This window comes from Doryrhamphus excisus, chromosome 6, assembly GCF_030265055.1.
Source record: "Doryrhamphus excisus isolate RoL2022-K1 chromosome 6, RoL_Dexc_1.0, whole genome shotgun sequence".
Taxonomy (NCBI): Eukaryota; Metazoa; Chordata; class Actinopteri; order Syngnathiformes; family Syngnathidae; genus Doryrhamphus; species Doryrhamphus excisus.
Window position 1 is genome coordinate 17,100,651 of NC_080471.1, and position 13,899 is coordinate 17,114,549.

Here is a 13,899-nt window from a genome sequence, read left to right on the forward strand (position 1 = left end):
CGGACCAAGATGAAGTAGGTGAATTGAGGTGTCAGCACAATGACGATAGCGAGGATTGCCCCGCCTTGCCATCTGCTGGCACTAATATAATCCACACAAGAAGTAATTCACTCGTCTCACTCCAGAGCAAAGACATGTCAACCCTGTTCAACAGCAAGGAACGAGTTATTGTTGGAAATGTTGACAAGCTAGTGGGAATTATGTACATTAAAATACAAGCTATTGAATTGTGAAGCCATGGTGAGACTTGTAATACAAATGCTTGAAAAGCTACAGAAACCTTGATTTCATGCGTTTTAAAAGGAAGCAGCCCTTGGTTTTGTTAAAAATGGAATCGCAAACGTTTTAATCCACTTCACAAGAATGTGAAGATCCTTGAATGTCCATCCATTTTCTGTACCGCTTATCCTCACAAGGGCATGCTGGAGCCTATCCCAGCTGTCTTCAGGTGAGAGGCGGGGTACACCCTGGACTGGTCGCCAGCCAATCATCCAAAACATATGTACAGTGTTGGGAGTAGGGAGTTTGCCTTGCACATATTAAAATTATTGCAGTAAATTGCCAATAATGTACATATTTAAATATATATGAAACTGCATCTTGCAGGGCAAACTATGATTTTTTTTAAGTTTCTTATTATGTTCTCTATTTAATGACAAATGAGCTGTCAGATGTGAGATGTCAGTATTAACAATTACACCGCTTCCACTGCTCCTCTATCACAAGGTGTCCCTCAGGGTTCAGTGCTTGGTCCACTACTTTTCATTCTTTCAATTGGTAACATCCTCCGCCGCCATGGTTTCTATTTTCACTGCTACACCGATGACATCCAGCTGTACATCTCCACCAAATCCATCACCTCTGTAATTCACTTCAACCTGACAAACTGCCTCACTGAAATTAAATCTTGGATGCACTCAACGTCTTTCAACTCAACTGTGACAAATTAGACATACTCATCATGGGCCAAAAATCCGCCACAATATTCTCTGAATTTCACTCTTACTTTTGATAACTACACTGTCGCCCTCCACTTACATCAGCAACCTTGAAGTTTTTCTCAACAACAACCTCTCTTTTGAACACCACGTCATCCACATTACAAAAATTGTTTTCTTTCACGTCAAAAACATTTCTCCTCTATATGACCATCACTTCCTTTCTCCTCTGCTGAAACTCTTATACATGCATTTATAACCTCCAGACATGTCTGGTTCTCAATAGACTTCAATCCATGCAGAATTATGCCCTTTGACTTCTCACTCACACCAGCTAACATGACCACATTAACCCTGTCCTCCAGAAGCTCGATGGATGGTTGGATGGATGGATGGATAGATAGATGGAAGTCACTAGTACTATTGGACTAAATATGTCAGGTAAACTCTGTTTCAACTCTGTTTAAGCGCTTTTCCATTGAAATGTTCTCAGTTTATGTTCTGCTGGTTCTTGAAAAATTGTTATTGCAGTAGACTGCACGGCGGTTGAGTGGTTAGCGTGCAGGGCACACAGCTAGGAGACCTGAGTTTGATTCCACCCCCGGGCATCTCTTTCTGGAGTTTGCATGTTTGCATGCATGGGTTTCTTCCTCCCACATTCCAAAAAATTATCAACTCCAAATTGCCCATAGGTATGAATGTGAGTGTGAATGGTTGTTTGTCTATATGTGCCCTGTGATTGGCTGGCGACCAGTCCAGGGTGTACCCCGCCTCCCGCCCGAAGACAGCTGGGATAGGCTCCAGCACCTCCGCAAACCCTTGTGAGGATAAGCGGTAGAAAATGAATGAATGTTATTGCAATAATAAAAAAGACAGCAGCAGCCGTCCCATGCAGCCCATCACCACAGCTTCAAAAAAATCCTTGGTAAAACCCTGTGGTCCATGTAACAAAAACAAATATTTTTTTTAATTGCTGCTATTTATAAAAGCAAAATGTAGTCTGTAATCACAGACTGTATTAGCAAATGCTGAAGATATATTCTGCTAAAATTGACCACCACCATATTTTTTCACTGTGGTGTCAAAATAATGTTTGGCGTCCTGCTGAATTTTTCCTAAAATTTAAATATGAATTAAATAGTAGGAAACGTTTTGTGGAAGCAGGAAGTGTTTCGTCACCTCCCGAAGGCTTTAATTTTGAATAGAATTCTTTTCGTGGGTTCCTGTAGAGTCCGTGTGACGTCAGCGCGTCGTCAATTTGTGACGCCGTCTCTCTTTGTTGGCTTAACAGCGGCGACGTTTTGTTGTTATTTTCGCAGCTGCTAGAAAACAAGCTCCGTTCACTTCGCTCCTTACCTTATTCCGCCATCAGCCGTGTGCACTCTGTATATAGACAGCTAGGTGAGTTTGTCACAAGTTGATAACCACCCTAGGAATGGACTCAGACGAGGGTTACAACTATGAATACGACGACGAAGAGGAGGAATGTAGCGAGGACAGCGCTGAAGAGGAGCCCGAGGACGACACCTTGGAGCTCGGCGAGGTGGAGTTGGTCGATCCCGTGGTGGCCGGTGGGGAACGAGATGAGTGCGGCGATACTGTCGGAGGCGGCCAAGGCCCCGGCGAGGAAGAAGAGGAGGACTACCGCTTCGAGGTTTTGACTGCTGAGCAAATTCTCCAGCATATGGTGGAGTGTATCAAGGAGGTCAACGAGGTCATCCAGGTATGTATTTTGTTTTGTCACGGTCAGGAAACGCCGAGGTCCGGACTCCGGTGAACCGTAAACAGGCCATGGATGTTAGCTTAGCTGTTAGCTATCTGTAGGAGTAGTTTACTTGCTGGAAGTTGACAGGTTAACCAGAGGGTTACAAATGGCTGAGATCATTGACGCGGTTATCCTCAATCTAATTGTTCACTCGTGGTGGTTCTGGGTCTCTTCGAAATGTTAAATGTTAATGTACACATGACAACTTCATGCTGATGTTGATCCAGGAAGTAGTCTAATCCCTATTGAGAAGTTGGCAGCAATGGTTGCCAAGCTAATGCTAGCTCACAGTTAGCCACCTTGCTAAATAGCAAACTATATATTTATCAAAAGACAAAAACGTCATTCATTAGAAACCTTGAAAATATACACATTGCATTTATGTTCGCTAGGGTTAACACGTCGCTGTTAACAACATATAGTTGGTTAATTACAACACCGACAGTCTTATTTTACCACTTGACGAAAAGCTTGGTCATCGAATTAGTTGACGATTGCACGGGAGGCCATGTAGATTGACATGCTTCAATTATTATTATGCCCGCTGGCAGATCTTCATCTTCATTTCGTAACAGGTAAGATTTCCAGATGAAATCGTAGTAGGACCTCGACGTGAGGTGGGCCTCCATTTGCTTTCTCATACAACAGCCACATTTTAGGGAATATGAGCAACACTATAAATCACATGTGAATTACACCGTCAAATAGTAAGTCTCCCCCTTATTAATGTGTACATCTTAATATTCAGCAAATGGTTTGAATACCATAATAATTTTACAGCAGACCTTTCTATATCATCAACAGTTCACACACATAATTTTTGTATGAAATTGTAATGCTCATGCAATGTCTTTCTCATTAATTGAGCAACCTATAGCAGAGCTTCTCAATTTTCCCAGCCAAGGAACAGAAATACCCCCTCCCCCCAATTCATTTATCTGTACTGTACAGACTGAACTTGAAACTGAAACCAGGAAAATGCAACAAAATGGACATCATATGAGCGTATTCAAGAGTCAAATTATGATACGATAAATTAGTATATGTTGCTAGGTTTGCATTAAAATGAAAGCCAGCCTCACTATTTGAGAAGCACTGCCCTATCGCAACTTGATCACATAAATACTGTGAAATCAGCAGTGTTGGCATAAGTCCTTCAAGGTCATGGTTTGGTTGTCGGCTACAAAAAAACTACACTTATCCCTATATCCTTATTTTGTGCCCCCTTTCCAATTCTTGCAGCACAAGCTTTTCTTGGTACTTCTTGGTCAAAAGCGGTTGCTACGTACCTTTCCTAGTACTTGATCAGGTAGAGGTCTAATATTTGATTACAAACCATTGTTGGAGCAGATTCATCATCGGCATATCGACTCTGACATGGGCAGTTCCACGTATGAGCAGTGAGGCGTGTTGCTAAATCTGCATACTATAACCCACATTGGGATTGTTTATCTAAATAGCTTGTAAATTCCCCAGTTTGCTATTGTTTTGGACTTGTTTTCAGAGTGCTAGCACGCTTGTTTCTCTCACCATCAATGCTGAAGCACGCCTGTTGTCTTTAAAATAGCTCAACAAACTCGTGTGAAGATACTTTGCAATCAAGTCGGATGAATGTGGCGCAATTATAAATTCACAAAAACATGGTACCTTCGGACCTACACAAACACATGAAAGAAAGACACCCCCAACTCGTTTAAAGAATTTAAGGTGAGTAAGTTTCAGTTTACCATCACTGGTGTCACATATATGACCTGAATATGCGTTCTGTTGTTTGGGCTTGGAAGCCATCTATGCTTATATGGCACTGGCTTCTAATACGTTCTCGCTCCCCTACGTGAACAGAGATGGATAGCTAATAATGTAGGGATGTGTTGTGTTGTGGCTTGAGTTGCAGCATTAGCCACAGTGGACTCAATTTAGCATTTGATTTATTGCGAAAGAAATCAGTTATTTATTCTAAATACGTATATTCCACTTAATAACACATTTTTAGAGTTTTTTTTAGAGTAATTACCTTGAAACATGATGTTAAGATATGATATCGTCAGAGTGGACAATTAACTTGTGGTGAGAGTTTGGGAAAGGCCACTTTCTATTTCAGCTTGATCGTGTCCCCCTGCACAAAAGGAACTCTATAAAGGCATACTTGAATGGGTTTGGTGTGGAATAAAGTTGAGAGCCAACTATGACCTCAACCCCATCAAACATCTTAGGGGATGAACGAGAACAAAGATTCAGAGCAAGGCACTTTCTCAGGTCCAGTGACCTCACAAATCCTCTTCAGTATGAAGTTCACAGATGAAGGAAAATCTTGTTTAATGTCCTCGTATGTATTTTCAGCTCTACTTTGTGCCGTTTTCCTTTCCAGGTCATGTGAGTGTAATGGTTAGGTGTCCCAATTACCTTTGTCCGGATAGTGTGTATGTACTGTTTGAGTTTTTGGTTGAACTATAACCTGCTCTTTTCCACAATTATCGTTAAGGTTGATGGTGCACTTGATAACCACACAAAAGCTGCATCTTAGTCAACTATATTCTTTTTCACGCTGAACGTACAAAAACTAAGTGGTTCCTAATGTGATATGGAGAACTGATTGTATAAACGGAAACTCCCTACGGTATTGTTTTTGACCGCTGTATTCGGACAAATAAGAAGTTAGTGGTAAAGAAATATTTGTCATGTGGGTCCATAAATAGCATCAGTTATGACCTAAAATGTTTTGATGACGACTAACGATTTTGTTGCATTCTCTTCAGCAGTGTGGTTAAATATTGATATATTGAACTATTAATGCATTAACTCAAGCATACACCCGCGACCCTAATGAGGATATTTTATTTTTTCACAGATTATGATAATGGCATCAACTCATATAAAGTTTTGTGGTATCTTTGTGAGGGAGCAGCTGCACAGTACTTTTTCCAACATTTGCATATTGTACAGCAGGACAAAATTCAGCTGATGTCCACTGGGTTACATGTTGGTTGTCTGCATCCATGCATGTTGCCAAAACAAATTACCTTTGTATTGTGTCAGAGAGGAGTTGACATAACTACCGTGTTCTAATGTGTTTAGGGATGCTCTGATCAGGGTTGTATGCTGCTGATTCCGATGATGATCATGAGTGAGATCAGTTAATACCGATCACATGGATTAATGGTGCTATTGGCGAGGGCACCACTGCTGAAATCAGGGCACAACACTTGTTTCAACGCTCACTCGTATTATACAGAAAGGTGTTATACTTTAGCAATCATTGAAGCAGAAGAGAAGGTGAGTGCATGAACTTGAATGAACTGATACCGCTAACATTGGAGGTGCAACAGAGCCTTCGTCCCGACAGTCAACACTTCCGAAGACATTTGGTCGGCAAAGTAAATACAAAATGGCCCAAAATGGTGCTAACTCAGTGTCATTCGCTAGTACGTGTTAAGACTTCTTGTTAATAAGAAATACCCAATGTTCATTATTTGTTCAAGTGCAATTTTCTTTACAGGCACTTGAGGCTCCATTTTATTTGTTTTTATTGTGCTTTTTTCTTAAAGGTATAGTCCAGATTTTCTTTGGTTGATATTTTTTTTCCACAAAGTGATTTTAGACAAAAGTCAAAGTCAAATATGCTTGCTTGAAATAAAGTAGTATATTATCTTTTTATAAATATGGATAAAATTAAAGCTACGCTTACATTTTCAGTGCAGTCCTCCTGCTGCAGCTGACAGCTAGGCAAAGCATGTAAACAAAAATGCACGAAAAGTCCAATTTCAATAAGGCGTGTTCATACAATGTGGCATCAATCGGCGTAGCCTGTGGCAGGCTCTGAAGATAAAGCAATTGAGGTTTTATAGACTAGTTTCGATTCTGGCGGCAGTACGGGACAAAGTCCGTCCCTTGTCTGCTCAATACGGGTGTTGGCAACCCTGCATGACACGGCACACATGTAGGGTGTGCCGCCGCATGCCGACCGTTTTTTGTGATTTATCTGCATATGCCGATCACATGTTTTAATGGTAATCAGCTGATAATGATTGGTAGCCGATCGATCTGAGCATCCCCACATTTTTTGACTGATGATATTTTTGTTTTACATTAGAGGTGTAGCTCTTTCCATTAGACTGTATGATTCAATTGTAAAATGTAACCCGCAACAGTAATTGATTAACCGCTCATTTTGATGTGTTGTCATATTGAATAATCCAAAATTCAGCTCTATACCTGACCTCCCATTTCTTGATTTCTCTAGAATCCTGCAACAATTACACGCATACTTCTTAGTCACTTCAACTGGGATAAGGAAAAACTCATGGAAAGGTAATGCAACATATTACATTCTACTATCTAACTAGCCTCCTTCAACTTTCCAGCTAGCCGTAGCAAGAAGAATATTCGTTTTTTTTCACAGGGTTTTTCTTCTTCTGTTGTTTTTACACAGGTATTTTGATGGCAACCTAGACAAACTTTTCTCAGAGTGTCATGTCATCAACCCCAGCAAGAAACCCCGCATCCGTCCTCCGATCAACACTAGATCATCTGCACAGGACATGCCGTGTCAAATCTGCTATCTAAATTTCCCCAACTCTGTAAGCTGCTTTGTCACACCCAACATTATGCTGCACAAGCTCAATGTGTGTCCATGTGTAAATGTGACAGCATATGGGAGGAATATATATTTTCCTTGGTGGAGTTGTATTGCACTGTAATATTGTGTTAATAGATGCCAGGGGTCTGTCATACCTACAACAGCCACAAATAGTTGTTTCACGTATGCTTATTTTAATGTGAATTAATTACTCACACCAATAGTGATCAGTGCTTATACTTTTTTTCTTCTTTGTAGCCCATTTGAAAACCCTTGTTTATATTTAAACTGTAGTAGGCAGCACATTAATAAGGTAAAATGTTGGCCTTTCTAGAATTGGTCCTTTAAAAACAAACCACAATACAGTATTGCTTATGGTTTATTTGCCCAATCTATCCTGTTTAAAAGTTTGTGTTTTTACAGTATTTTACCGGCCTGGAGTGTGGACACAAGTTCTGCATGCAGTGTTGGGGTGATTACCTGACTACTAAAATCATAGAAGAAGGGATGGGACAGGTATTATTCTCACCTTTGGGGGGGAAAAAACATGAGCATTTGTATTTGCTGCCTTTCTCATAATGTGTCTTTTTGTCTTTCACTCTCAGACCATTTCTTGTCCTGCTCATAGTTGTGATATTTTGGTTGATGACAACACAGTCATGTAAGTATGTTGTTATTGGTGTGAAATATTAGCAACTGTTAAAGAAGACCAGCATAATTTCTCTGTTTCTCTTTGACAGTGTTGACATTTTTCACTTTAAAGTTTGATGTGTCAAGGATTTTTGTTAGACCAGGAGTCAGGAACCAGAACCATGAAAGCCACATATTTTAAAATGTGTTGTAGACATGAAAAATTGTTTTAACACTGAATACAAGTAAATGCATGCATTTTTAAGCAAGACCAACAATTTTAGAATATAATATGCCTGAATTTACTGTTTAATAACATTGTTATACTGAAGCTAACCAATAATAATTGAAATACTTCTTACAAAAACATTGCACCTTCTGGTGCGGCATGGTTTTGCTGGCTACGGTCACCTGTAATGCGGTAAAAAAATAAATGGATGGATTAAAATACATGAGAATATTTTATATTTTGGTTTTTGTAACATTATGATTTCAGTAATATTTTACTTTTGAAATGTTAATGGAAAAAATGTGGGAGCCAGCAGCAGTCATCAAGAGACATGACTGGCCATACGTTCCCTACATTAGAACATGGTGCTTTTTCACTGAATGCGAATGCATATACCTTATTTAGCTCTCCTGTCAGTGCCTAAGCTGACACTAATTGTCTTAACCTACATAATGGTGTCACTAACCAGGTGCATTCTTCTTATTGATCAATTTGCAAAGCGTAACATACAGAAATATTCATTGTGTGAATGAGACAATTTTTTGCCTTTCTTCCTTTTCTGATGTCTCTCTACTGTTTGACAGAAATGTTAGAATTTTACAGAATCCTTTCTTTGTGTAACTTATGTAGTGAGTCTACTAAAGAAAATGTTCTCTCCTACAGGCGACTCATAACAGATTCAAAAGTGAAGTTGAAGTACCAGCATTTAATTACAAATAGTTTTGTAGAGGTAAGCTCGGCGGTTACATTGTGAGTATGAGCTGCTCTTAAAAGCAGCGTGTCGTGAACATCTTGTTTCTGTGCGTCTTTTCCAGTGTAATCGACTGTTAAAGTGGTGCCCTGCACCAGACTGCCATCATGTCGTCAAAGTCCAGTATCCAGATGCCAAACCAGTGAGGTGCAAGTGTGGCCGTCAATTCTGGTATGAGGGGGTTCTAACAACAAAACAATGTTTGAGTGTTAGTTTTGTATATGTGTGCAAGTTTTACATTTTTCATGTCCTTTCTGCAGCTTCAACTGTGGCGAGAACTGGCATGATCCTGTCAAGTGCAAGGTATAAGAAAATCTGTTTTTATTACAAATGACCCTTATCTTTCTACATCAGGAGTAAAGTTCAATAATCACCGTTATTGATCCTGACTTCATTTTGCAGTGGCTGAGAAAGTGGATCAAGAAATGCGACGATGACAGTGAAACTTCAAACTGGATTGCTGCAAATACAAAGGTATAGAGTTCAAATATAGTTATACTGGGAAGCGAAACTAGTGGTTTTTGTTTGGCATTCCATGTGTTTGCACGCACTGAGATTTCCATAACTGATTTTTATAACCAGATTTGGACTTGAAAAGAATATCCTCAAAAACATTTACTTTTGTAGTGCATGTAATTGTTATGTTTGCTCCCTACTTTATGGCCTCTTTCTGTCCTCGCTGCAGTAGGCTCTGTCAGTGAGGTTGCAAACAATCTGATAGGCTAAGCACAGATCCACTCAGTGAAATGGGTCAGGTTGCAGATAAGGTGGTTGTATTCCTATTTGTGTCACCATAATCAACAGAAGGAACCTGAGCAGCACTCGAGTCAAAAGAACAGGGTGGTCACTCTTGCTCAATATGTACTGTAATCTAATAATAATGGTTGTCAGCATTGTGTAAAAGGTTCTCTTCATGTAATGGTGAACAGTCAATATTCAAATGTACATACTAATCTTGCAATGTTAAGTTTTAAGGGTAAATTATTTTATTTTTCATCTTATAGGAGTGTCCAAAGTGCCATGTGACAATTGAGAAAGATGGCGGCTGCAATCACATGGTTTGTCGGAACCAGAACTGTAAAGCTGAGTTCTGCTGGGTTTGCCTGGGTCCATGGGAACCCCATGGTTCTGCTTGGTAAGAACTAGTCATTTAACTTTGCTCACTGACCATAGCATACACAGGTTTCTTGAGCTAAATACACTGAAATGGTGCTTCTTGGGCTCTGAGATGAGAAACCTCTCAAGAGTGATGCAGTGCATCGGTACTATTGTAGATATTAAAACAAATTGATCTAATTAGATTTAGGGGTGTCCCAATACAATGCAGATATTAAAGCATTTTGTACTGGCATATGACAATATCGATCAGCACATTAGTGTTGTGTGAAATATTAAAAAACGCGTTATAAATTTGCTTAGTAAACCTGGCCCCGATGGGCTGGTCATCGGACAGAATAAATTGGCATGTGTTTTTTTTGGCCTGTGTTTTTTTTGTGATGCTCCTTGAAACACACCATGAGGTGGGGCGCATGACAACTTTTGCACTCAGCTGCAACATCTTTTTTGATCATGCAATCATATGGGCTCTACGTGCTGCGTCGGAGCGATGCTGGATAGAAGTGCTGGAGTCTGGAATGGACTGCTTGGATTGGTGTGCTTTTGCAAGCTGATATAATCAGATTTTTTTTTTAATGCTGAAATTGGGCTGACACCAATATCGGAGTGGGGCACTCCTAAATAGATTCTAATTTTTTTAATTCACTTTAGCTACAATAGTGTCATCTCCCAATTTCACAAAGCAGAAAGTATATTGATTTCTTTGATCAACCATGTGTAGGTACAATTGCAATCGTTACAATGAAGACGATGCCAAGGCAGCCAGAGATGCTCAAGAGGTAATGTATTACAATAATCAGCTCCTTTTATTCATATTTTCCTCCTCAAATTTCAAACGGTTTCATGCTGCGGTTTACAGCGCTCCAGGGCAGCCTTGCAGAGGTACCTGTTCTACTGCAACCGCTACATGAACCACATGCAGAGCCTGCGCTTTGAGCACAAGCTGTATGCTCAGGTCAAGCAGAAAATGGAGGAGATGCAGCAGCACAACATGTCCTGGATCGAGGTGCAGTTCCTGAAGAAGGCGGTGGACGTGCTCTGCCAGTGCCGCTCTACGCTCATGTTCACTTACGTATTTGCCTTCTACCTCAAGAAGAACAACCAGTCAATTATTTTTGAGGTAAGATTACTGCGATCAGGGTATGAGGGCTGTATGAGGGCTATCCTAGTGCGACCATTACTTCTCCATGTTCTCTATAATTAGGTGAATACCGTAATTTCCGGTGTATAAGCCACTGCTTTCTTCTCAAACTTTGGTTTGGTTGAAACAAAGGTGCAGCTAATATGTGGTTAAATGCTTGGTGTGGTCATGTTCTAGTCGCCTAACATCGCCTATACTTCAGAACTACTACTAATTGTTTAAATATGTAATTTGGATAACGCTATCATCAATATAGACAATTATAGGGGCACAAAAAGCACAGCAAAAACCCAACCACAAAGCCATCATTCCCGACGTTTGCTAACTCTGTTGCAACAATTGAATGAGCAACGTCAATCACAGTTTATACTATAACCAAATGTATTACATTGCTGGACTTGGAATTATTCAATAAACACCACAAATATACCGCCAAGATTGCAAATCTGTTATGATTAATGGAAACAAAAAGGAAATGTAACATAAAATGGATGACGTACTTGGACTCAGGATCCAGGTGCTATGATGACTCAAAGGCGACCACAAAGCTAACACTTTATCGTGGTTCTTATGAAGTCCCCAGGATATATATTCATCAAAAATAATGTGTAATATCCAGCAAAGTGACCTTGCATAAACGTTACTCACGGTAATGTACGTAGCGCTACGGGCACACTCTATTTTTCTTCCTCGTTTGGTTTAATGGCAGGTTGCAACCATCCCGTATCCCAATATTAATACATCTTTGTACAAGGTCGTTCTGGGCACAATATATCACTTAATGATGTGCACTGATGTGCCTTGAACACTGGTGTGGCTTATGTAAGTGCAAATCTGGTTTTACCTCCAAATTTAGTGGGTGCAGCTTTTTTCCCTCCCTTTCGACTTTTCCCTCATTACGGAGTTGCCACAGCTTCATTCATTCATTTATTTTTTACCGCTTATCCTCACGAGGGTCATGGGGTTGCTGGAGCCTATCCCAGCTGTCTTCAGGGTACACCCTGGACTGGTCGCCAGCCAATCACAGGGTCAGAGTCACCAATTAACCTAGCATGTTTTTGGAATGTGGGAGGAAACCGGAGTACCTGGAGAAAACCCACGCATGCACAGGGAGAACATGCAAGCTCCACACAGAGATGGCCGAGGGTGGAATTGAACCTGTGAGGCCATGCACGCTAACCACTTGTCCACCGTGCAGCCCTTGCCACAGTTTATACATTGGAGATTTGGCAGGTTGACTGTGCACAAATTCGCCGGTTTATTAGTGTCTACAAAACAGCACTATAAACCTTGCAACAACATGCAGTCAACACTCGAGTCTGCAAAGGTTGAATCGTGGCAATTGGACTTGTCTTGTTTGTTGAATACACAGTCGCCTTATTTATGCCTCTGGTGGGTGTGTCCTCTGGGGGTGGTCACAATAGGGTTGTTGTTGCCTTGCGTGGTTGGCGAAAGACCGTCCTGCATAACAATAGGTTGTTGGCCTTAACGGCTAGCTGCAGGCCATTCTTTTTGTGGCATGAGACAATCTTTGGGGGAGAGAAGTCGGGACATTGTTATGAGCAAACCTCCTGTTTAGAGCCTGAGGATAGAAACAGACGAAATGTGATCCCGTACATGCCTCGTTCATCAGAAAAATAATGCGAATAGCACAGATGTGAGGTGCATTCATGGCCGTCGAGTCATTAAACTATTATCTTGGCAGAGATCCACAGAAAATGGCTTCAAGATCCACCTTTTGGATCGCGGCCCACCAGCTGAGGATCACTGCTTTAGATGACCAGCTGTACTTTGTGGCATCTACACTAATGCATCCTCCTGCATTCTCAGAACAACCAGGCAGACCTGGAAAACGCCACTGAGGTTTTGTCTGGCTACCTAGAACGAGACATCTCCCAGGATTCCTTGCAGGATATCAAGCAGAAAGTACAAGACAAGTACAGGTAAGCGAAGCAATGGCTGGGGTGGGGGCGGCAGGGACGTCATCATCATCACCACCAGAGATTCTTTTCTGACTTGATGCTGAATGTGTTGTGTGTCGAAAGATACTGCGAGAGCCGGCGAAGAGTTCTGCTACAGCACGTGCACGAAGGCTACGAGAAGGACTTGTGGGAGTACATTGAGGATTGAGGACATGTCCCAATGCAACGGACTCTGGAGTATCTTGACAAAATAAGAGCGCTGATGCAATTTATCAGGGCAGTACGGGCCTTCTGCTGCCTTTCTTTTTGGCAAAACCTACCACTTTTGCATCATTTCCCCGGGTTTGTTTAACAATATTAAGTAAATTATATTTAAATAAAAGGTAGAGTAATGAAAAGTGTACTACAGTATTGCTAGCAGCAGAGTGGAGAAAGTCCATCTTAAGAAAAAAACTGACATCCTTTTTTGGTTTGTATTGTAACACCTCCCCTCAGCTTCATTCTTTTCCTGTCCCCCCCCCCCCCCCCCCCCCCCCCCCCCCCGGCTTGTGAATTTTTCAGTTTTAAATCCGTTATTTTTTTTTGTTTTCCCATTAGCGTGAAGATGTTTTCAACACAGCTTTAATCGTCCTGGCCATGTATGCAGTATGTGGCGAGGTCCTTTTGTGTGGTGGGCTGATTGCAAAAGGGGCAAAAGGCATTTCATATTAAAAGAAAAACAAAACAAGAAAAAAAAGACATCAAAAAGAACAAAATAGCAAGTCTGTGTTTTTTCAATTTGTAAATAGTCCATATGCATGGAAGTTTAGGGCAAGTGTGGCACGCGTTTGC

At 40.9% G+C, this 13,899-nt stretch overlaps 1 protein-coding gene across 1 annotated transcript; it reads left to right on the top strand.

Annotated features, from left to right (window-relative positions):
- The first annotated feature begins 2,152 nt into the window (after window positions 1-2,152).
- arih1 (ariadne ubiquitin-conjugating enzyme E2 binding protein homolog 1 (Drosophila)) lies at window positions 2,153-13,586 on the top strand. Its single transcript, XM_058075334.1, has 14 exons — window positions 2,153-2,661; window positions 6,944-7,011; window positions 7,133-7,280; window positions 7,703-7,795; window positions 7,885-7,940; window positions 8,802-8,868; window positions 8,954-9,060; window positions 9,150-9,192; window positions 9,292-9,363; window positions 9,894-10,024; window positions 10,727-10,784; window positions 10,865-11,125; window positions 12,977-13,089; window positions 13,192-13,586. The coding sequence occupies exons 1-14, from the start codon at window positions 2,374-2,376 to the stop codon at window positions 13,274-13,276; spliced, it is 1,590 nt and encodes a 529-aa protein (XP_057931317.1). The 5' UTR covers window positions 2,153-2,373; the 3' UTR covers window positions 13,277-13,586.
- Window positions 13,587-13,899: the final 313 nt, after the last annotated feature.